This window comes from Rhea americana, unplaced genomic scaffold, assembly GCF_003343005.1.
Source record: "Rhea americana isolate MKP2758 unplaced genomic scaffold, rheAme1 scaffold_62, whole genome shotgun sequence".
In the NCBI taxonomy this organism is placed as follows: Eukaryota; Metazoa; Chordata; class Aves; order Rheiformes; family Rheidae; genus Rhea; species Rhea americana.
The window spans coordinates 2699827-2724997 of NW_028186779.1; the positions used below are offsets into that span (position 1 = coordinate 2699827).

General features: G+C 39.6%; 1 protein-coding gene across 1 annotated transcript in view; it reads right to left on the reverse strand.

Moving 5' to 3' along the window:
* Positions 1 to 25171, reverse strand: part of HECW1 (HECT, C2 and WW domain containing E3 ubiquitin protein ligase 1) — a 265441-nt gene that overhangs the window by 55454 nt on the left and 184816 nt on the right. Inside the window, exons 7-13 of the mRNA XM_085320214.1 lie at positions 21994 to 22136; positions 19882 to 19982; positions 17234 to 18601; positions 13800 to 13901; positions 8250 to 8400; positions 2935 to 3065; positions 346 to 467 (exon numbers count right to left, since the gene is read on the reverse strand). Of these exons, the coding sequence (XP_085176340.1) occupies positions 346 to 467; positions 2935 to 3065; positions 8250 to 8400; positions 13800 to 13901; positions 17234 to 18601; positions 19882 to 19982; positions 21994 to 22136 (2118 nt within the window). The remainder of the gene's footprint in view (positions 1 to 345; positions 468 to 2934; positions 3066 to 8249; positions 8401 to 13799; positions 13902 to 17233; positions 18602 to 19881; positions 19983 to 21993; positions 22137 to 25171) is intronic.

Here is a 25171-nt window from a genome sequence, read left to right on the forward strand (position 1 = left end):
TCTCATGAATATGGTTCCAAAGGCAATACCATCAAGCCATTCAGCAAAAGAAAACARAATCAACTAAGCACAAACCAAGGTTTCCTGCATACTCTGGAAGGATAATATTAATTAGGCAAGAGCTTCTTTTATGCCAGAGAATTCCCTGTATGAAGTAGAATCTCAGCAAAAGTTTCTTTGGAGCAGCCTGTCTATGCTGTGCTCAACCTCATCTGGTGCTCAGAAAGGACAACTGAACCCTGAGTCAGGCAATTTAAATTCACTGTTCATTCTCAGGGAAGGCATAAGGCTCAGTCTTTGGACTAGGAAGACAATAGTGTGAGACAGCAAATCATAATTACTCACATAGTTTGCATGCAGCACAGTGAAGAACTCAGGATTGGTGATGAACTTTACAGCTGGAGACTGCAGCAATAAGGTGATTTTTTGAGAATTCACAGGAGAAAGGGAACCTTCCCTCCTAATTTCTGGGAGGGGTGAAAAAAAAAGCAAATCTTATTAACGTAGCAGACAATGCAGTCTATTATTTAACTTTTATCGCATGGTCACAGAAGCAACTGTATAAGAATGTCACCACCCTGTCAATGCACCTTTGTGTTTCCAAGACAAGCCTACTGGCAAAATAGCAGATGTTCTCCTGATGGTTAGTGCTGCAGAGCTGAGAGTGGCAGGGCAGGACCTGGATGTTTTTCTACACTGCATGTTATAAAACAGTGGGTCATATCCACTGCTGTTTGCATTGACACTGTATGTCAATGTGATCATAACAGTTTTTACCAGCTGAGGGTTTGTTTCAGTACTGTTAGCCAAATACTGAGTGTTGTTCTCCCCATGGCTGATTTCAGAGGGAAGAGCTGATTTCCAAAACAGCCTGAGGGGTTCACCAGCACAAAGCATTTGGTAGCAAGGCTGCGTTAAGGAAGTCCCCTGCTCAGCTACTCAATTCCACGTTCTTGATGCAAAGCATCACACAATGGCATGACTGTAAGTCCATAGTTTTGGGGACTTATGTGGTAAGAACAAAAAAAACAGATGCAAAGGGATTATTTTTAATCTGTATCAATTCATGAATCCTTCTGTCAACAAGCTGACATGGAAGCACAGGAGCAGAACTGAGTATCTAAGAACAAGATCCCTGCAGAGGTGGGAATTTCTTAACCTCCACTAAATGCTTTCCATTGTAGAATTATGGCTTGAGTATGCAGTCCTGGTATTTTCTAAAACAAGCCAACTCTCATTTGCAGACCAAAGAAATTGGATTTAGACATCATCAAGAGAATAAATGTAGATTCCCATTATTTCTTCTTATCAACTATATATATATATAGTTGATATTTTTAATTCTAGACACATCATATTATTCCATCCACTTAAGACAGCTGGCCACACCCATGGCTGCAGTTAAACTGATTTATACTAGTTTAGAATGTAGATAAGTGTGCATAAATGGTATTCCTTATGATATTTTCCTTTTAAATTTTCTTTTTAAATAGGAAGGCAAATGTATCATACTGCAGCTTTGTCTTATTCTAATGTGGTTTGTATCTTCCCTTAATCTTTTAATTCTTGGCATTATATACGATATCGTCTTTTTCTCCTAAAAGACAGAACAATAAACACAGCAAGGGCCTTTTACTAATCACATAAGATGACATAGTATACTCATTAGCTCTTTGAGGTGAAAATAAAAAAGGGATTGTTACATAATAAATTGACCTAAATACTTACTAGAGCAATTTCTAGTAAGTTACTTTTCTATTACATAGGCTATGATAGTAAATAATGTAACTGATATAAAATATTACTTGCCATATAAATAATAATAATACAATGTGTACCTCATTTCCATCTCAGCTGCTAAAAGAGAGGACTGGGTTCTCCCCATAGGAGTCAATGCAGGTAAAAGGCTCCCATAAGATGCAATACAAAGGATTGCAAAGAGGGTTTGAATATCAAACATTAAACATTCTTGGTCAAAACAGATTTTCAAGCTAAAAGCACCTAAGGAGTGAGGCTAACAAATGGACAAAACTGAATATTTCACCAAACTGCTATTTGCCATTCATTTTGGTGGCATAAGTTCTCCAACAAAGCAGATACCTATTTCTAGGTATCCATAAGTTGCCTAGTGGGCACTAGTCTGATTGCTGCGGGGTTTTTTTTGTTCTTGTTTGTATTTTTTAACTTCCAACAGAATACTTGGGCTCTGATTCCAGAATTCTAAAGAAAACCTAAGTGTGACTACCACCAAGAAGAGTGGAACAGCTCTCTGCCATCCTGTCCGGTTCCTTGGTACATGTTCTCCTCTTTTGTACTGTTACTAGTCATTGTCTAGTCACGTAAAGAGCCAGATAAGAGAATTGATCTGGCTGCAAACTCTACTAGCCACAAGATAAAAGGGTTGTTTTCAGCCAGATCTGCTCTCTGCTCTGATATAGCATGTTGTCACATGAGTTAGTGATGAGCAAAGAGGTAGCTGTGCTCTTTCAGTGGTAGCCCACACTTCAATCAGCTCACAGCTACCACAGAACTGCAGCCTTAAAAATAGAAGTATTCTATATTCGATGCCAGGGCAACTGCAGGTGCAACCACATGGGCAAATGTTGCAGTGGAAAAGCTATCCCAGGGYGAATAAACTGTCCTTAGAATACAAGGCCCCTAAGATCAAAATCATACTGCAGTAAAAATAAWATAGTGCAGCTTTTGCAACAGCTGAGCTGAAAAAATTTGCTGCCTTCTCTATTTTCACTTCAAATAACCCTTTACTAAAGTAAAAATACTTTGTCTGTGTTAGCTGTTGTTAAAAATACTGAAGCCTTTCATATCTGACTTGTACCTGTAGCTTCAGAGTTACATCTCTTTCAAGCAGTTTCTGCGGAGTTCCCCAGAACTGAATACCATGAACATGCCACTGAATGGTTTTGTTCCCCATACCTGAACTTGGCTGGGAAGGCTCTGCCTCAGAGTCACTTCCTCCTCCAGTGATAACTCTTTCCACTCTGTTGTTAACTACAGCATCATCCTCAGTCCGCTCTGTTGCAATAGTTCGCTGGATATTTTGGTATCTGCATATTTTCAGAGAAAGGAATAATTGAATAAGAATATGCCTAACTCTTTTCTTCTTCAGGTGATGCAGCTCTTCAGACCTGGACCAACCATTACATTGCAAATGTGGCATTTTAAACTGATTAACAAATGGCTGCAACAGAGAGCACAAGGCAAGAAGAGTTCAAGGTCAAACTTACAGTGCTATTTAAGACTACAAGTTACCATTAGGCTTCCATTTCAATCACCTGGATGTCTGGCACCTAAAAATAGCAGTGGATCATGGTTCCCCCTCTCACTTAGTCTTATGGTAACATAACCAATCAAGTAAGGATTAATCCTGTGATGTACTGAGTACCCTTCAGTCTTGCTTATTACAATATTGGATGCACATGTCAACTCTAAAAAGGAGAAGGCTAATGAGTGCTGACCGTGTGCTTATCATGACACTGCATAGCCACCCATTAAGAATACTTCCGTTGTGGCAGGTAGTAGGGCACTCAGACTGGCAGGTAGTGTAAGCTCAAAGAACTTACAGTCTAACTGATATGACACATACAGAAAAGGAGAATAGGATGTAACACAGGAACTGAGCGAGCAGTGTGAGGATGCAAGTGTTATGATATTTCTGGAAATTAGTGGGATSGGGTATTCAGCTTGAGTTGGGCGATACCTTGTTGCAGAGTAAGGRAAATGAAACAGTGAGGAAGACAGAAATAAATGCTGAACTAAAACCTGCAAGCAGCTTTAAAACTATATAATGTCATTTATATATTAATTATGGAACTAATTTCCATATTAACTGATGACAACAGTACTGTTCATGGCCTTAGAAAAGAGCTCTATCTTAAACACTCTACTAGATCAGGATTAAAGTATATACTAGGCTGTGCGAATAACCTGGAGTGTTTCAAATAGGCACTACAAAAAACAAATTCAAGTTAATATGTTCACCCACAAAAACAGATGAATAAGATGGGAGATTAAGATTTCTTTGGTTTTACTAGCAATCTATGAATATAACAAGTCTTTTTACATATTGAAAAATAAAAACATAGGGAGAAAGTGAGTGAAACAAAGCGAGAGAAACAAAGGAAAGACAGAGAGAAAAGAAGGAAAGAAAGAGAACAGAAAGGAAAGAGAGATAAAAGAAAGATGGAAAGAAAGAGAGAAAAGAAAGAGGGGAAAAAAGGAAAAAGGCTTTCTTAATTATTTTAAGTAGCTTTAACTCCACCCTGATATTTTTAATCTTTATTTCTGGATTGCATTCCCATACCAATATAAATTGGGATAGCTCTACTGGCTGCATTTAATCTGATCCTGTATCATTGATCTCTCTTTTTACTGACTTATGTTGTCTTTTCTTTCATCAGCTCATCTTCTGACGTGTACATTTTCCTTTCTTCCTCTCTCTCTCTATTTGTTAATGCGTACTTTATTCCAAATTAGGAGTTGGTCAGGAATGAGTTCCTCAAAGTGACATGGGATCATTAAAGACAAGCAGTTAGGTTTTAGCTTTCATATAACTCTCAACAGACAGCAAAGCCAGTAGCTCACTCCAACCTGACCTCGGGCAGAGGGGTTGGAGATAATTAAGAAAAATAACTAAAATTTCAAGAGATTTATACTAAACTTACACAGTACAATGTATTTTCCTGCAGTAATCAAAGTCATTTAAAACTACATTTAATGTATGCTTTGATAGCTCAATAAACAGCATTTTTAGAAGATTTTTTAAAAAGACTGGGCATTTTGTTTTTAAGTTAGCATGTAAAATTTGAAAAGTAGATTTCACAGCAGCATAAATTTACCTCAGCTGTTCTGCCCCTCTGTTTTAGACCCGTGTTTTACATTTTTATTCACTTGACTGCAGGCTAACTGAATGAACTTTCCATTCCAACACTGGAGGAGTTTTACAACACCCACATGCAATAGCAAAGGGAAAAAAGAAGGAGTTCATATATTCAAGGGATATAAGCAGCACATATAAAAAAATAGCTTCAATTTAATTAGATGGCAGCAAATCCCTATTGGCAAATTTTAAACAGTAATGTTAGCTGTATGCCAACAAAAGGCTACTTTTTTTTTTGGTCTCAATACTATAAAATTGTCTTATATAAATACCAGAAAATGCCAAAGTAATTGGAGAAAACATTGAAAAGGTAAAAGCTCTGGGAATGCCTCTGGAAATTTCAGTCTCCTTTCAAAGTGATTTGTCAAAGAAATAGAGGTTTAGAAATAACACACAGAGTCTGTCTTAACTATATGTTACAATTTGCTATTTATTAGTTCTCAAAATAATACAAAGACAAGTCTAGCTGCACATGCACCTACACTGCATAGTATCTTTCCAACAGAGTTTGAASAGCAATGGCTGTTATCTGCTTTGGTAACAAGCACGCAAGTTCAGGTAGGGTTGTAGAAAATGAGCAAGGCTCTTTAAAATAAAAAGTAGGGATGTTTCTTTGGAGCTTGCCCAAAGCCTGCATTTCAATTTTGCATTCCCTATATCCCCGAATGACCAGTAGAGCTAATAGGAAGGTTTGAGCACTGAAGTAAAGCGGGACTAGGCTCATGGATTTGAACAACCACAGCTATGAGGTTTTTTCAAGCTGAATTTCCAAAGCTTTGCGGTTTTGGCAGGGCTGGAAATACCAAGCTCCCTAGTAATATTTTGGTCTTTCCATTCCCTTTCCCATATGAAACCAGGAAGCTGACAAGTGAGCAGATTGGTTTAAAAAGAAAAATGGCCAAGTTTTTTTGAATTGCCAAAAGGATTTGAGTCYCATTTTGTCTGAGCCTGGAGCAAAAGTTCAGGCTGCTGCTAAGTCTATCAGCAAGGTCTGTGTTTGCTGCTGCTTTGCCTAAAATGATTTTCTGGTGTGTTTGCTGAAGATTGTTTCAAAGAATGAAGCTTGAAATACAACAGAAGAATATTTGTAAAATGAACGCTTAAAGCCTGATCTTCTGTAGTGCTTTTCAATAATCATTTAGGAAAAGTTGTTTTCCTCATAAGCCCCAAATCTGGAGAACTCTAAATATATGAAATCAGCTTTAGGACAATGACAATTTTTAAACTTATAAAAATCAGGTTGAAAATATAGAAATGCCTTTCCACTTCAGAAATACTCAGTTTGGTTGAAATCATTGCAATGTTCAGTAAAAATCTCTTTCATTGGATTCTTAAAAAATGTTTCTGTTCAACTACCCAAACTTGGGAACAATAGGAGACCTTCCTATTCTAAAAAGGTATTTTTAAATTTTAATTTTAGAAGCTTCTTGGCAGAGAATATAGAATCATCATTTTTTCCATCTATCTGGAGAAGCCATGGCAGTCTGCATTTATTAATCTGTAAAGTGTTTAGTCTCTACTGAAACTTAGGCGAAGAGAGCTATGCCACTACTGAACATTTCCTATGCTTCTCACTCTGTAACTGGGTATCTGAATACTGAAAATATCAAGAGATAGAAAGAAGAACAACACATCAACGGTTAATTCTCAAACCAGATCAGTGATAAACAAGTCATATCCAAGAAAGCTAGGCAGCCTACATGAATATATGGAAGAATAAAGTTTGAATCAAGGAGGTTACAAAGGCAATGMCTACCCTGGAGTTTCTGCTGAGATCTGAGATAGCTGGTTTATGGATTAATCTATTACTGATTAACCCATGTCAGCTAACAGAATGGTAAGTTCCTATGCAGACATTCACAAACATTTACTACTGGCTATGTTGGGCTTGCATGGAAAAAAAAAAAAAAAAAAAAAAAAATCTCTCAATTACATTCTGAACAGAGCTTTCTGTGTCAGATAACTTGCTTACAATCAAACCATCTGACTTTTAACATGATCCAAATCTTTCTTAAAGACAAACCATAAATGGTAGAGAAGAACCATGTAAATCCCTTCAAAGAGCCTACTAGAAATATCCAGTTCTGTTTCTTTAATGTTAACATGGCAGCTTGACACAATCTGAGAAAAGCTACAATGGAAACAAAGACTGAACAGGTTCTTTCACCTCTACAAGAAATAATATATGGTGTGAAATACCATCCAAAATAATGAATTTGGAAGAAAAAGAAAAGAAAGAAATTCCTCAAGAATGTGTTGATGGTGTCAACTTACTGTGCACAATAATCATTTCCAGAAGGCTCATTTGCTCTCAAAAAGTTACAGAATTTTCTAGCCAATGTCATTTAGGACTCTGTTCTCCTTACAAATGATGCAGTTACTCCCAAACTATTCTGCACTACGGAAAGAATACTTTGAAACTCTGTATCCTTCTCTTAGCTCCCGATCCTTTTTTTTTTTTTTTTTTTTTTAATACAGAGAGAACCTCAAAACTTTTGTGGCATTTTACGTACTATGATTAGAATATAATTTCAGTCTTGCTTGTCTAGAAAATAAACTATATCATTACATTACTGTAATGCAGGGAATAAAAACAAAACAAAACAAACCCTTTTCTCAAGTAAAAGGGAGGATTTTTGCCCAGCTGTTTATTTTTTCTCTTTCCTCCTAAATCCAATCTGAAAAGCAAGCATAAGTAGGAAATGATAAGCAAATATATGTGTGGAGTACTCAAACTAAGTGGAAAATGCATGCTATGTTAGAGATATCTGAGCTAGCTCTGAACAAACTGACGGATTTACAGGGCCCAGTGCAACACTAAGCAGGTCTGTCTAGGTCTAGAAGGTTGGCAGTCCTCTTAGTTCAGTACTCTGCCTTGGAAAAGGAGACAAGCCTTGCAGCAGGCCACATTTGCTTGGTTAATGTCACACTGATATGGCAACATTATTTCAAAACAATTCAGCTCAGAAACCTCTGCAGATACTACACTGTGGTGCTGGAGGCTGATCCACGGATGCTACTCTCAGAGCTGAACAGTAGAAACAACTTCATCCGTTCTCTTCTGGAAATCTTTTCAAAAAGGTTTTCCAAAAGCCTCTTCTTGCTATTTGAAATGCTTAGGAACATCTCTCACTCCATGAACCTGCTCACGTGAGCAAGTTTGGGTACTTTGCAGCAGGGAGCAAAGTAGAGAGTGATCAGCAGCCAGGACAGGAACAGGTAGGTTGGATAAGGAGGAAAGATAAATCCTTAGGGAGCAGATACTATGCGATAGGGAAGGAAGAAAGCCACCRGGGCTGTGAGGAAAAGGCGGAACATGAATCTCTAGGGAACACAGGATGCAACCACTCACCGTCGATTTAGCTGCTCCATTTGCTGAACAGAACCAGACCTGTGGATTCCATCTGGCGTCGCTGCGGCTGTGGGACGCTGCCACGTTGTGGTTCGGTTGACGTGATCGACATAGAACACCCTGCCATGGCTGTCTATCCGAGCTTCCCAATCTACAGTTACAAAAAGGGGAAGATGCTGTCAGTATGATGCCTTCCCTAAAGCCTAAATGCTGGAGATGTATATATACACACACACACACATATACACAGATAGTGGATATACATACATGAGATAAATACTACGTATGTGTATATATGTATGTAATATATATTACAATGTGTATATATTCAAACAGATATACTATATGCACATCTACATATAGGTATATGCAGTATATTCATGCACATATTACTTCACTYACAGCACATAGGCAGCCTATAGAATTCACTACCTTAGACTATGAAAAACAAGTGACACAGTGGCTATACTTTTAAAGGGCTGGATATTTTACAATCAGTTATACTGGTTGGTTGGGTAACCATACAGAATAGGCCCTCAGCACAGAAAGATTAAATCTCAGCTAATGTTTCAAATCCCATGTTTTTTTTGTTGTTGTTGTTTTTGTTTTGGGTTTTTTTTGCCACGTTTCAGAATAAACATGCTTCATTTCTCTTTTCTTTTATGAAGTGGCTCAGAAGAATTAATTAGCATACAGTAATCAAAAGCTCCCCACCTAAAGCTGATCACAGCCTGGTTCGGCATATATTTAGAAATCTCTATAAATACAAACAGACTAGTGTCAGAAATCTATTGCTATGATGAATGCCAACTAGATGGAGAGTTTGCAGTATTGAGCCTTTCATTATTAGTGTCTCCTGTCAATGTTAGTCTAAGTTGTTCCATGAATGAAAATTAAAAGTTCTTGTAATCTGACAGCTTGTGGAAAATGATTATTAAAAGCATGAAAAGCAGTGAAAATGTTGATAAAAAGTGTTTGTAACAGGAAATTCAGAATTGAATTAGAAAACTAAGCCATATGTTGAAGTGCTTGGAGTGGATGGTGTGAAGTGATACAAATTTGACTTGCTAACTTCRTATTTCCAAATGATTCACCAGTTGATGACATATCTATGCAAATATATGCACATATACTTGCTACATATATTATATACAAACCACCACCCACATTCACACACAAACGCACATACAGTAATTACCTTTGGGGCACACACTCCCTCTCTCTCCATACCCTTACTATGACTCCCTGTTCTCTAGCATAGGTGAGGATGAACCTATTCCTTCTTCCATGGCTTTTTATGACCAAATTTAGGATCAACTGGATTTCATWCTTTTTATCCCCTACCCTCTAAGAGTAGGATTGAAGTTGTGCCTCTCCCTGCTGTGTCTGGAAACTAAGTCTCAACTACTAGTTCGCCTCCCCTGAATACTGGCCCTGTTTGAATTCAGTTCCCACACCTSCGTTGGTCCCACTCAGCTACAGGCTGTCTTAAGTCTATGGCTGGTTGTTCCTGGCATGTTAATCCCAGGAATCTGAAAACACGGACTTTGGGAGTCCTTGGAGGAATTTTCTGTAAGACTAAAGCAGCAGGGAGCCACATAGATGTGCATTATTTCTTTAAAGCTGACTGTAAATACCTCTGTATTTACAGGTGCAAAACATACACTCTTACCACAGGTGTACATGCACACACACACACACACGCAGTCTCTCCCTCATTGTGAACATCACTATATAATCTTAAGGAGAGGGCACCTTGTTACTCCCACTGGACTAGGTTTCCCAATAACATTTTTCATGTTTCATGTTTCAAGAACAAGAACACGGCTTAGTGAAAATGATGCCTGAAACATAATAGAGTGAAAAAGGGCACAGCAAGTAAAACAGATGCACATGGAAGGAAGTCAGACTGACATCTTTTGATATGCAAGCCAGGCTGAAGGCCAGAACCTTGCCAAGCATACTATCACTGGCAGCAGGTGTGCCACCTCAGATGGAGAATGGTCCTTCTGGAGCCACGGATCATTTGCAACATCAGCAATATAGAAATAATCTTGGCCAGATCAAAGGTGACATGTTGTACCATAATATCACTAAGATGATCTTCGTTTTCCTTACTGCTGTCTGGCAAAGGCCAAATACTTGGCCTCACCCCACATTGCAGTACCATGCAACGAGTTGAGAATAATAAAGCTCAGTGGATAATTAGAGACTTGTATACAATTACTAGACCCACATTCCGGCCAACCTACAGAAGACATCAATTAATACTGGTCATAATGGTCTGCAGCCTGCTGATGGACATTCAGTAAGAATAAAACTACCCAATTACACAGTCAAATGAATGTTTCTCATAATCAAACCCTATGGCTTATGGGTGTATCTCCAATTAAACATAACTCAGAGCTCCTAAGCTTAAGGCTTAGAGAGCTAGGCGCAATAAACCTGTTCGGAGCTCGGAGGTCACAGTGAAAACAGCAGGTCCGGATGGTGCTGCATTACAATTTTTGGAATACTCTCTCTGCTGGAGGTATTGCTTATGTATATACATGTGAAACTGTGGGCTAACACTCGTGTTATCATACTAAAATATTAGGAAATATGTGCCACATGGCTTTTGCAGAACCTACTGCAGTCATTCATGAGTACTGCTCCTTGCAACTGCACTTTTGATCAGCTGAATAGTTATCAGCTTCCTTTGGTCATTTGGGAAGGCTGTCAGAAGGTAGCAGGTGCTGATACTTCTGTGTATGTATGCCTAACTATGTTGTACTTTCTGTCTTCCCACAAGACAAACAGTAAGTCACTGAAGTCACTGAAGCTATATACGATACCGGATTTGCAGACAGATGGATGGACGCCTGCACAGAGAGATGAACAGGCTGACAGGTGAACTGACAGACAGGACTCTGATTCGGAGCTGTGCTCAAGTTCCTTCATGCTATTCCAGGGGCATAAGTGATCCAGGAAGCAGCCAAATCTCTGAGTTTTCGTTACTTTGTTTTTTTCAGGTAAATAAGACTGTGACTACAACACAAGCTAACCTCCATCTAACCTCCACAGTAGGAGCTCACTGGACCACAGGGTGGGGACAAGACAGTATGGGGTTCTGTACTCCAGCAATCCCCCTCTATCAACCAATTCATATTTCACAGCAGCCTCTGAAATTGCTCTTATTTATACCAGAAGACGCAATATTTTCTGGTAGGCCCATAATCCTGGAGGGGCAAAATAAACATGCTTGCTTTCCCTTTCCAAGCTCAGCCACACCTTCGGCATAAAGCAGCTCTGAACTGGATACATGTATTTTTCTTGGCTTCAGTTCTGTAGGGTTTCCAGCAGTATTAGCAAATACATGCATAATAAGAGGTGACTATTAAGGCTGTCATGAGGCCATACAAACTCTGCAGATCTTCTATCAATCTCAAATGTGCCTTAACTTTCAGACTGTTCATTATACATACATTATGCATTCCTACATAAATAATAAATCTGCTTTACCTTATGTCGCTAAATAAACTTGTCTGAAATTAAATTTCCTCCCTGGGACCAACTGTTGTGGAGTTATGATGAAACAAAGATATTCAGAAGGCTTATTCAAAAGAGAAGAAAAGACTGTCCAATGGATTCTCCAGGAGAGAGGTTTTAACTGGTTTTAACCAGTTAACATTGGTAATGTGTAGCTTATGGTAAATTATCTTCAACTGTAAGAAGTTAATGCTGCATGTGAGACATAAGCCAGCTGATCACGCAACTCAGGTTTAAAATACATAGTATTTTCCTTTCACACAAGTCAAGAATTATTTATCTATGTATTAAATGGCATTAAAGGCACTGAGATGGTGATACTGAATGCTAGAAGAAGAAAATTTTCTAGATTGAGGCAGTATTTTTCATTTTGAAATTACTTTAAAATTTCATTGACAGTTTTAGGCAGTGTCTTACTAAGTGATATTATCTAATTCAACTTTTTTTCTCCAAAAAGTTAACCTAGCACTCTATACTCCTATTAGAATTAATATATTTAAGTCCATAGTCTCAATCTTTATTGCAAGTATAATGTTATATGCAAATGATCAAATACAGAGGCATATCACTTTACTGCTGTATTGTTGTACTTCCAATTTCATGTCCTTATACCCTATCATGACAGCCTTTGTAAAAATCAATGGTAGAAATACTTGGTTTTTGAGGATGATAATCAGAAAGAGACAAAATGTATTAAACTGGCAACAGTAGAAAATGGGATTCACAGCTTTTTTTTTTTTTTTTTTTTTTAACCTGAACGTGTCACCTGTCAGTGTCCTGTCACTAAGTTATCTAATTGGGAATGTGCCCTATTCACAAAATGTTGAGGTAAGACTGGGAAGAAGAGAAATATTTGCCTGTTACAGAGGTAGCTGTTCCCATTTCATCATTCACTGACAAGCCACGGTGGGACTCTAATAAGACTTCATTGGGCTAAAGGCATTTGAATCATTCATTGCTACTGACTAGCTGATGCCAGCATCAAGACTATTTCCAGCGTAGGGAATACTGACAGCATGGTTGGTAAATCATGAATTATTTGTCAAGGGCAGCATGTGCAAAATAAGTGTGTTCCCTACTTGGCTTTGAAGAAAATAAGGTGCTTTGTTTATATGCCTGGTTGTTTTTCTGAGGCACTGAACATTTTAGGTGGTTAAATCATGTGCTGAAGTTGAAAGGGGATCCCGAACGTTGCAGGGCATAGAGTGCACTCTGCTGGGCAGTTCCTGATAATGCAAAAAGCAGGGTAATCCTCCAGGATTATACAAAGGAAAGGCTATGGAGACAAGTAGAAACACCTTCAACAATTGATATAGAATTGATATGGTGCTAAAAATCCCATACTATCAGCCTCCTGATCCACCACTTTGTTTTCATTTTTATTCCTGTCAACTGCAGACCCTATTGCAGTCCACAATGAACATAAAATTCATTGATTATCAGATCCAAAGACAGTGCCTGGAATGTGAGATACCTTTTCCCAAGAGTCTGGGTTTCTTTGCTCAGATTTGGGCCTGCTATCCGACCCAGCAGCATCCTGGCTGTGAAAGGGATCCTGTTGGACCTGCAAGTAGAGCTCACAGGACCACAGAGAGCACCATCCCAAAACAGCTTTGAGATTGGTGATGGAAAAACCTGAAGACAAACTGCAGAAAAAACAGAGTACTTTGCCATTACAGCACCCACAGACTTTTTTGTAAGGCTTCCAGATCACTTACAGATACCCACTCAAACCAGTCTTACAACAGTGACTGGAGACAAGAGAATATTATTATTTCCATTTCAAGGTTGGCTAAGGAGAATGGACCAAGGCAGAAGGAGATTGTGGAGCTTGTCCAAAATAACATGACAACATTTGAAGTCAGGGTCAAATATGGGAAACAAAAGGGCATATTGCCTGAGTTCTGGAGAAGGAATATACAGGACAAGTGGGGGTCATTTAGGAAGACATACTGACCTCTACACCATTTCAGTTAACAGGAAAGGTTGAGAAACATAATAAATTAAAAAACTAGAGCTTACTTGGTGGAAGAGGCTCATCGATAGTTGGGTAGTGATGATGGTCAGGCCTCAGAGAAGGAAGCTGGCTGACTGGCTGAGAATTATGGAGTAAAGGGCAATCACCTACGGACAAGATATTCAAGACATTCACAGTCATTCACTGTTTTTACAATGTGGTTTAAAAAATGTGCTACTGTAAAACAAGTGATTTATTTTTAAAAAAGGTTAGCCTAGTGCTGTACTAGCAGCTCTGGTTATTCCTAATTCCAGGCAGTCTTTTAATAATCACTCATATGCCAAAGAATCATTAAAATAATGGAGTCAAGGATCTGGTCTTGGGTTTTAGTCAACACTAAACTACTATGGGCCAGATTCTGGACTCATTTACTCCAGACACACAAGTGTAAGCGAGAGAAGAATCAGGCTTGATCTCTGAGAAGTACTGTTTAAGTACAACCAACTTCAAGCTTCTGCAGAAACTAGGCAAGAACGTGCAAAATCCATTCCAATTTTTATTTCACTCCATCAGAGGAATGTGAGGCTAAAAGTTGCCTTTGAAGCTTTCTCTGCTTTTCAGAAAAGGTCTTCTTTTAAAACAGATGAACAAATGTATATGTGGACTGAAGTGGCAGGATTTTGCAGTCCCTGCAGAGCAGATCACCCCCTTCTATAGTCATTTTTCAAAATTCAACTGTCCATCTTGAGTGGGAGGAAGGAGAATGAGAGAAAGACCAGAAACAGGTAGGAGACAGGTGGTAGAAGAGGAGGATAAAAGATAGCAAGACAGAGTCAGGACCTGAGGTAAAGAGGGAAGACCTGAGATAGAGAAGTGAGAGAGAAGAAGGGAAGGAGACACACAACAGACAGGGCAGAGGAAGTTTTTAAACATCAATATTGTATATATGCTTGTATATCCAAATATGAAATAATGGAACCTAAGCAAATTTCCAATTTGATCTGTTGATGGGAACAGGTAACTTCAGAGTCAATGTTTATAGAATCTTTTAAGAAACTAAGAAGTTTATTGTAAGGATGAAAAACTATTCTTAAGCCTAGAATTAACCATCAGAATGAGGAACCTATAAGTTAAAACTCCACAGGTTTCAGAATTCAGACCTCTTCCTGGTCTTTTTAAAAACCTTAGAAATCAGGGCTACTGTGGGTTAGTGAAGATGTGGGTTAGTGAAAAAATGTTTATTGCTTCTGGTATCACCAGAAGATTACACAAAGATACTTCAAAATTCAGAGCAGACTATTCAGCTGAGCCAAACTCACTATCTGCTGGCTAGTTTAGCTATCTTTAATATCAGGATCTTAACATCCTAAGAATAAGCATTCTATAAAAAATAATATCTAGCTATCAAATGTAAAATAAACAGTTACCTAAAATGTGTATCTGTTTCTCTGCAATAGCCAGAGGGCAGAAGCCAATTTTGAGTACAATTGTAAAAAAAAACTCACACTATCTAGAAATGAGAAAAATCACTTACATAAAAATACTCTCTCTTCTAGGTGTTCTGATGATACCATTTGGCCTCTTAAATGTCTTCATTAAACTACTTGTGTACAGACATAGCTCACAATCATATGTGCTGCATGTTTTGAACAGACAGCAGAATTACATATGTTACTACTTAATGCTAAAAGCCCGTCTTTGATATCCTTAAAAATTGTGCTTTTACTACAGGTGTTGTGGCATCAACTACTACATCATCTATCTATGTTTCTTTACTTACCTCACCATAATTGACTCTCCCCTAGTCAAGATAGTTACGCCAAGCCAGTGGAAGCATGGTAGTATCAGTCACCTGGAGTGGATGGAGGTGACCACATCTACTGCATTTGTAATAGCCACCAAACCACGAAACAATGTGAACATTTACGAAAGCATCCAGCTAATATCAAGAGTACTAAGCRGCTGTGCTGCCCTTCTGACATATTCTCTCTTGGCTAATCAAAGCAAAGCCACTGCAAACATTGCAGCCCCTTTATATGGGCTCAATGGACAAAACCTGGAGCTGCACAAAATTCATAGGCAGAACATACCCTCCCTCCGAATCCCTCTCACACACATCCCAAGATAACCATTAAATCTGTAAACACAGTCTCACGCATACACACACTTGTGCTCTCCATAGGCATACATGCAAAGAAATGCTGTCCACACACAAAGAACTTGCACTGCAAGAAAGAAGGCCCATCTCACAGTGGGTTTCTCTGCCTCTGCGCAGTTCTGAGAACTTGATTCTTTGGGATCAATTCTTCTCTGCAGAGCAAACAATTGTCTAGGCATTGCCATCTAGAAAGTCCTTAGGATACCCTACAACCTTTCTGTTTCTGCCAGAGTAGGGCCTGTAGCAGTGGAAGGTGAGGGGAAATGAAGTGGGAATGGAGGAGTAAAAGGTGGAAAGTTGCTTTGATTGGGGCTTCCAGTGATCCCCAAATATGTTATCCTCTTGGAGACATTTTAATTTGATGTCACTCTGTCAGGCAACAGATGGTTCAGGATTTGGGAATGTAAAGACTACCTCTTGACTTTGCTGCACACTCCTTAGCTGTAGCTGAGGCCTTTACTTCTTCAGCCTGAAAAAAACAGTAAACAAGCTGAAGAAGAGATGAGTGACCAAATCTGACCCTCATGTAACTCCACTATGTAACATGAGTTACTAAAAGGAGGAATTTAACGTAAGGGTTTGAAGGGTTTGGGGAAAAAACAGTACTTAAACTACAAAGACAAACAATGGTAATCTCAAACATCTTACATCTCTAGAGAAAGTGAAGGAGATGAGAACTTCATTTGATATAGTTACATTTGCCAAGCATCTGAGAAAAAAAAAATCTCTGCTAAGGTGTCCTGTAGTTTGTGAGATCTGAAGTAGATTTGTTTACTATTCAGGAATTGGAGAAAAAAGGGAGAAAACAGGGTTTGTAAGAGGCAACTGGTTTCCTTCCTAACTAGAAAACATACGTATTTTTCCATGCTTATGGCTGTGTACAGCTACCAATCACATATACACCCTGGCTCAGATCTTTAACTAGAATGTATCAGCAGGTCTGCCCCATCAGAAGCACAAGTCAGTCCTCTCACTGACTATCAGAGACATGGCAGTACATTGGATATGTGAAATGGGACAATCCCAGGAAATAAGGAATGGGTTGGTGGATGTGAGAATGCTGATCTGTCACATAATTACTGGAATTTATGTCAATTTTATAATGATGCATGTGTATCTGCAGAAAACTGTATATACAGTTCCCCATCCAATTTATTTGGTTTTGCTGGGATTTTTAAGGACAAGGTCAGTTATCCAACCCTCCCTGATATGTGGTCCAGCTCACAGCCCCCAAATTCATAGGAAATAAACCATGAGCTGTCTGAAACCTCAATTATCTGATGCCTTCTATGACATCCAGATAATTAGGGCTGCTCAGTGCATTGATTCTCAGGATCTAACCTTCTCTTCTGCTGCTTGGACCTGCTATTGGAGTGTCTAGACCCTCTGTGGTTGTTTGTGGATTCCCACCATGAGCTACTAGTTCATCTGGCCACTGGGAGGAGCCATCCACTTGCTCCCTGTCCAGCTCAGGGCTCTGTACTGAATCTGGCACTGACTCAAAAGCACTGTTCTCCTCTTCCTCATCATCCTGTGAGGAAAAGACCGTGCTTTCAGAAATCTTTGCACTGTCGACAGAGGAGAAGCGCGTATGACTGGAGAAGCGATTGTTACTGTCATAACAGGAGGTGCTGTAGCAAGAGGTGCTGTAACATGAGGTGCTATAGCAGGAGGTGCTGTAGCAAGAGGGGCTGTAGCAAGAGGTGTCGCACGCCTCACATTCGTTGTCCCCATTAGGCCTGGAGCTTGACTCGCTTTCGCTCCCTGTTCTGGGGTATTCTCCATCCAACAACCCTTCATTTAAGTTAGAGAGTTGCTCGACCGAAGTCCCGGGAGGCACCGTGCCCTGGCTGAAGTTCTCTTCAGCCTCACTCTCCAGAGGAGGCTCTGCTGCCACTGTCTCACTCTCACTGACTGTCTCCTTCTCCAACGCCTCCTTGACCGTAGACTCCTCATCATTTTCCCCACTATTACCGCCATCTTGTTCTTCTTCCCCATCACTGACCATCTGTGCTGAGGGCAAGCTGTGGAGCAGGTTGTGGATCCGTATGTAGTGTGTGCGAGGGGTCTCTGGCTCACCGCAAGCTGAAGCTATGACTGTTTCAAGTTCGGACACAGGCAGGGAGCAAGGCCTGTTTTTCCTCTTTGCTGTGGTCCTTAGTTGTAGCTTGTTGTCTTCGTCCTCCTGGGCTGAAGCCCCTTCTTCTTCCTGACTCTTCTCTAGATCCTTGCCAGTATATACATCTGCACTCACCTCATCAATATCTAATGTTTCTATGCTGGTCAAGACTCCACCATCTCCCTGAGAACCAAAATTGACTTTATTATTTTCCCTAACTTCAGTCTCAGGAGGAGACATGCAAGCCAGCAGAGCCAGTTGCTCCGTGAGGTCCGTAGCACTCAAAGAAGGCAGCACTTCTCCTGGGTTGGATTCCAAGGGCTCAGGAACTGGCACCGCATCAACCTCCCCATCTCCTGCTAGCTCTTCATTTAAGCTGTTCTGGTTGCCTTCCCCAGATGGTTTGACAGCCCCTGGGCTATCGGTATTGTTCACACTGTATCCATTTAGCTGTTCTGGAGCTGTACTTTCTGAGGTCACTGTGTTGATGCATGGAGGCTCACCGAGGCTTTCCTCTGTGGGGTTGTTCACAGGGCTTTCCTGGAGTTCTGCTGGCTCAAGATCTGCACTAATGGAGACCTCTTCATCATCTGTGTGAGACAAGAAAAGAAATTATTTACTCCTTTAACGTGAACTGTGGACTGAATCAGGGGCGTATTTGTGGGGGCACAGGCCTCCACAGCAATCTGAGGAAATTAAAAGCATAAATTACAGTGTGAAAGACTGGGCAACTAAGCAACTATCTAGACATGCTGCTTTTTGGCTAGGTAGTCTTTTTACAATGGATTTAACTAAAACAGGGTTTAATTCCTGGTGGTCGTCTGCATGCATCACCCCGTCCTCCTTGCAACATGACCTGAAGGTAACACCTTTCTGAAACTCTTCTGAGTCAACTGGCATGGGAAAGGACATGATAGGAAGAACAAGACAATCCTCCACAAAGTTTTAATGACATTAATCCTGCGATACTGAAGCTACCAGGATTCTACAACAAAAAACTTTTTTAAAAAAACAAAACAACAACAAAAAACTTTTCACACCTTTGAAAGGTGAAAACTTCCAAAATATCCTCTGACATGACCCTCATCTGTCCCACCTCCTTCCAGATGACAGACAACCTAAGCTCCTTCATGCCACTCATCAAACAGTCAAAGGAGGAGACATGGTTTCCCAGCAAGGGACAGATCATATTTTCCAACTACTAAGAAAACTGTTGATTTCCAAAGTGCCCCTGAGAGGTCACTACCACAGAGAGGCAAAAGGTCCCCAGGCAATGATACTGAGATTTTTATATGAAAACCTAAAGTTCAGACTGACATCATGAGAGTGACTTCCTAATGACTGCAGGAGAATGTAAATCAAAACCAAACCAAATCAAACCTAAAGGGATGGGAAGGAGGGAAGAAGTACTTTTCTTTTATTTTTTTTCTCTTTTTCAGTAAAAGTAATCAAAATGAGAATATTTGCAATCATCCCTCCTATTACATTCTCTATTTTTATTCTACAGAGTGCTTAGATGCAGATGACTCTGCTAGTAATAGTCCTTTCAGTACTTGCTTGGGAAAAATGATAGAGAAGCAGATGGGATCTTAGCCTTCTACCTTCTTCACTTTAACTTACTTGGCAGAACATCTGAAGCAGCCAAGAACCAGGTGATACGAGACATCTGTAACTCTGAGACCTAAGCAAATCAGGGGAGAAATTGTGACTCACGATGCCTCCTGTGGTAGGGCGTTTTATATGCTTTTCTTTGGTCATGACTGTGCCTAAAGTCCCAGAGCAGTCAGGAATGAATTCAGATTTACATGGAAAAAGGAATGCAAAGCAAACCCCAGATCTAGATAAGTAACAGGTTAAAACTGAGAATTACCTGGATGGATGGAAGAAGTTATCTCAAATCGGAACTGCAGCTGACCGCTGACATGATCTGTAGGAAGCCTGCGACCCAGAGTGTAGCTTACCACCCTGTCCCTGAAAGAAAACAAATCTTGTCACAACAGACTATAACTTACCCAGTGTCTACTGTGCATAGATAAAGCTGCTGAATCATACAAAAATACATAATGATTTTCAAAGGCTATTCAAACCAGCCATGAGGGCATGTTGACTTGCATACAAGAGAACGAATGGCAGAGAAGGAGAGGACAATGTCTTCAATTACAATGGAACAGCTGAGTCAGTGAATAAGACAGGCTTTTGTGATACACACGCACATATGTATATATAGAGGGAAAACGGGAATGGAACTTCTGCAGTATGGGTATGAAAATATCAATATGGGAAGCAAACAAGTCCCACTGCAGCTACTGTAAGAAGACTTTACTTTCCTGCTGATCTGACCATATCTACCCCTCTGCAGAACCCTGCATTTCTGTATTTCTTTCCTTTCACCTTTTGTATAAAATTCAAGCTTTCCTGTTCTTGCTTTCAAAAGCCTGTACAGGCTAGTTCCCACTTACCATCTTCTCTGTTCAAACTGCTTGAATGACTACTCTTCAATTTTTCTACCCCTCTTACCTCTATGAAGCTGAAATATCGGGAGAACACCTTCCTGACAAGGTTGATCAATGACTCCATTCTGTCCTTGTGCAGGTCCCTCCCTTTGCCACACTTCATCCACCCCTCAGAACAGAATGAAACTATAGAAGAGATTAACTTCCCAGCTGCCCAAAACGAGGCTGAATCAATGTTTGTAAAGCATTTTTTTGAGTGTAGAGGGTTCACTAAATAGTAATATTTATACAACTTTTGAAGAAATATAGTTCACTTTCAGTTGAGTTCATTGTATTTGCTAGGATAGTTTCACATAAATGAGACAATCTCAAGATTTGTGCATTATCTTTCAGAACGTGTGTATGCTCTTCATTGAACTTCCCTGCTATTTAAAAGCCACTAAGGTATTAAAATTAAGCCAGATCCAGGTGCAAGCTGGAGGCACCACTCTCAGCAATGTCCTTAGAAAGACAGTGTTTACAACAAGCAAGTAAAATAGGAAGATATAATCAGAAGAGATTCCCTTATGTTGAGGGAAGTCAATGATGCCACTTATGGGGCTCTACCTTGCCCAAGCTGTTCTTTTCCATCTGCTTTCTGAAGAGCCACTCTGTTTCCCCTACTTGAGAAACAGGGAGATAGTTTAGTCCCTTCTGTTAGATTCAGCTGTCAAAATCACAGCCAGTTTCTGAACCAGCTGTTAAAAAACACTTCCAAGAAGCTCAGCTTCCTGCTGCTCTGCTGAATTGAGATTCAATTTTCAGAAATGCTTTCTTGGGATCTGCATTGCCCATGCTCTCCTCAGTAGCTGGCTCCTTCCCCCTCTGCTTGTCAAAGTCTAAACCTTAGAGTTTGAAGCCACCTTTTTGGCTTTGTCTACACACTACCTGTCATTCTCAAATTGATTTGTGCCAATTTGGCAACACACACCTTTCTAGGACATTCATACAAAGGGGAAGCAGGGCATGGCAGCTGAGCTAAAGTGAACTGGTTATTCCCTGGCAGAGCGAAGGGTCAGAAAGATTTAGTTACATATGTGACATATATATATTTATAGTATTTTCATTGTCCAGCAATTACAGTAACAGAGGAGGACCAGATCTGGCATGACTTTAACTCATAGGTAATTCCCTGAAACATGAAAGCAGCCTGTTGATAGTATTAGAACAATATTCAAATTGAAAATATTGCACTCTCCAGATTCGCGGCCATGATACAAACAAAACAATTTCTTTCTTAATTGCCAGCTCTCGTGTTTCAAAACACAATGGATATTCTTACAGAGTGAATTCATTGGCTGGCCCATAGTCCTATAAATTCTAATTAAGATCACCAACATCATTCATGAGACCACCATCAGTTTTAATAATTCCTGCTCAACAACACCATAATATCACTATAATGATATACCACTAAAGATTTCAATTGCTTTTTCAAAATGGCAGTGTACTGCATAAACAACACAAGGTAGCATGAGTAGGGAATTTACCCTATAGCATGTCTCTCCAAGAGGCGCTGAACCGGCATGGAAAGTTTTCCGAGGAAGCGCTTGATGATCGGTCGGCTCTTTGCAAATTTGTCCTTTACTTCTATTTCCAGGACATCAGTGGGCAGGGAGACGAAGCTGAACTGCTGTAATAAAGGAAGAGCACAGCATATGAAGTTGGTGGCTGGGCCATGATAGTGTATTGTTGTCAGCACCTGATTGACTTGTGGGACTCTCTAGCTCTTTCTCGGGACAAAAGCAGTCCTTGACACCAAGGCATAGGCCTACAAAATAAAAAGAACCTGGCCTCAAAGCAGGCAAGTGAAAGCACTCTATAGAAATCATGTAATGCTGCAGCATCAGGCTTGTGGAATGCAGGAATTTTGTTTATTCATGTCATATTTGCATCTAAAGACTCTAAACAAGGCTTGCTTATGGTAAGGACAGTACACCTCTGGAAATCTAACATCCTCTGCCATAGCAATGATTATTGATCTAAATATAATTGGCCAGATTCTGGATTTTTTTTTTAACGAATTTCTAATAATTCTAATTGCCTTGGAGAAAAGAGCTGTGTGGAAGTACAACTGAACTGCTGACAATTCCCTCCAAGTGAAATTAGTGGGAGCTTTTCTATTGTCACCTATAGGAGAGCATAAAACTGTATTATCTCCAAAACTCTGCTTTAGTAAGCACCCAAACATAATGGTATCATCTTGCCCATAAATGATTATTCAAATGCTTTTGACTCTGATTAACAGTGATGAACTCATCATCGAAACCCTATAGCACTCACTTTACCTAAAGAACWGGAACAGTGGCATCATAGCATGTCCTAGCTCTGAGCTGGCAGGCCAGCTGCTAGACATGACTGATCAGGCTCTCAGCACTACTTCCGATTTCTACCTTGGCAACATTTTTTTGTAAAGGCTCCTCTGGAATACTGCCAAAAGTCAGTCAGAGGTTATTACTATCCTATTATTCTGGTGACTGACAAAGTCTGCTTGTAGAAAATTGAGATTCTGGTGTCTGGCTGTAACTTGCAACACTGCAAGAAAGCTTGGATCACCTAAAACAGCCATCTCAGCTACATCGGTGGTTACTTCAGTCACTTTGTAAAAGACAGAGCAAGATTAATGGAAACAGTGGAATTTGTGCCAAAAATCACCATCTACAAAAGAACATTTTAAGACTGCAGGTGTTTCTGTGTAAACACTCTAATACATAATCAAAGTACTAAGCAAGTTTTTTTTAATAACCAGAACTGAAATTTATTACACATGCTTTGTGAGCGTATGTTATTGAGCTATTTATTTTTATTTACTGCAAGCTAAGGCCAAAGAGCACCTCCTTCAACCAGTTATGAATTACTTGTGCCATGCCAGAGTCCTCCTTGTGTCTGGCTGCCTATTTGTAGCAGTTCAGCTGTGAGGCACACCTTAGCTATTGAGAAGCGTGGATCTAGTGAGGTGAAGGGCATACAGTCCATGGTTTACAGATAAGAAGTCTTGAAACCTCTCCCCTCTCTCGCTCATACCTGCCCCATTTCAAAAGGAAAAAATCTGAAAACACTGTTCATCTGGATCAATTTCATGACCTGGTTTGCAGCATGACCCCACAAAGAGCTGAACCAAAAGGTAAGCCATGGCCCAGGCAACCAGAACGAATGATACAGGGGAAGATAAGAATGAGGACACCTAAAATGAGTATTGTCCCTGAGCACTTTGAAACATGTAATCACCACCTCAGCTGATTTGCTTTTAAGATGATCTATTTTTATTTGTAAATAATGTTTCAATAAGTTTTGGGGGAATGTATGCATGCAAACTTGAGGCAGAAACAAGGAGAGTGATATTTCAGGTTGTAAGCACAAAGTCGTCCATGTGTAGAGCTTCTAGGCATAGGAGCATTAGGGCACTTGGAGATTATGGATCTGCCCATAGGTAAACCAAAGCTCTATTTAGGAGTAACAGTGAAAAGTAAATCTATTTGCTAACTTGGACTCGCTTGCTCTTAGATTGGCTAATTTCAGTACAGTCTGGGAGCTGGTGGTATGGGTCACTGAATCCATTTTCCAAACACATCTGCTATTATTAGGACATCATCAATCACAAAAGGACATCTCTACTACAGTGGGTCTGTAGTGGGATAACTATAAATCTGCTGTTTGCCTACAGTTGAAAGGTCAGTACTGAACTGGAAGACTTCTGTAGTAAGTGAATCTTGAGATGGATGAAATAATTTTCTAGCTTTCCCACTGCCAAAGACAATATTCCCCAAAGAGTAATGCTCTGGATTATTGAGGCCTGGAGTTAAGCCTTAAATTGTTTGTTCTATTGAATCAAGATCTGATTTTCAGAAATGCTGAGTCCAAACAGCTTCAAGTGAAATCATCATGAGTGGGATATGCTGTTAAATAGGCCCTGAAAAAATGTAAATAATCAAATCAAATCAAAATGTAAAACATCAAATTAAAATAACAGCTAAAGCATTATTTTAATCTTATTTTGTACATCTTCTGTAACAGACTACTAAAGAGGCTAAACCATACTAAGGGGAGAACATTAATTCCACATGTATACTGAAAGTTGCCTTATAAAAATAATTTGTTATTATCATTAATAATAGTAGTATTTTACCTGCTAAGCCTATTGGGAAACTGCTACTTCATGCACTTACAAGGCAATCAGAAGAAAGGAATTAATTTGTAAATCAGTGAGGTTATTGTAATGTATTGCAATTTGTTATTTAATGAATTCTTCATTACACTGTTATTGACATCTTTAGTGCAAAAAAAAATCTGTGTGGAGTAAAACACAAACACACACATGTAAAGACTGGACTGTGCACAAGTAAAAGGTAAAACCTAGGCTAATGATCTGCACCTTCCTACATCATTAATTTTTTGTCATGTGGTGCAGCTGAGGTAAATCAGAATCTGCGTGGACATTTGTTTCTGCAAGGCTGGAGGGAACCAAGCCTGATAATCCCCTTCTTGCACAAGAAAGATACTAACATTATGCAAGTACAGGTATCAGCAGAGAGTCTTGATGCATGGAGGAAGGTATGTTGGAATCAAGCTAGGGAAATACTTCTGTTTCCCAGGACAGCTGTGTCACTCAGACATAAAAAACAGTGATGTTCCATATACTCCACAAAATCAAATTGTGTTCTGAGTACA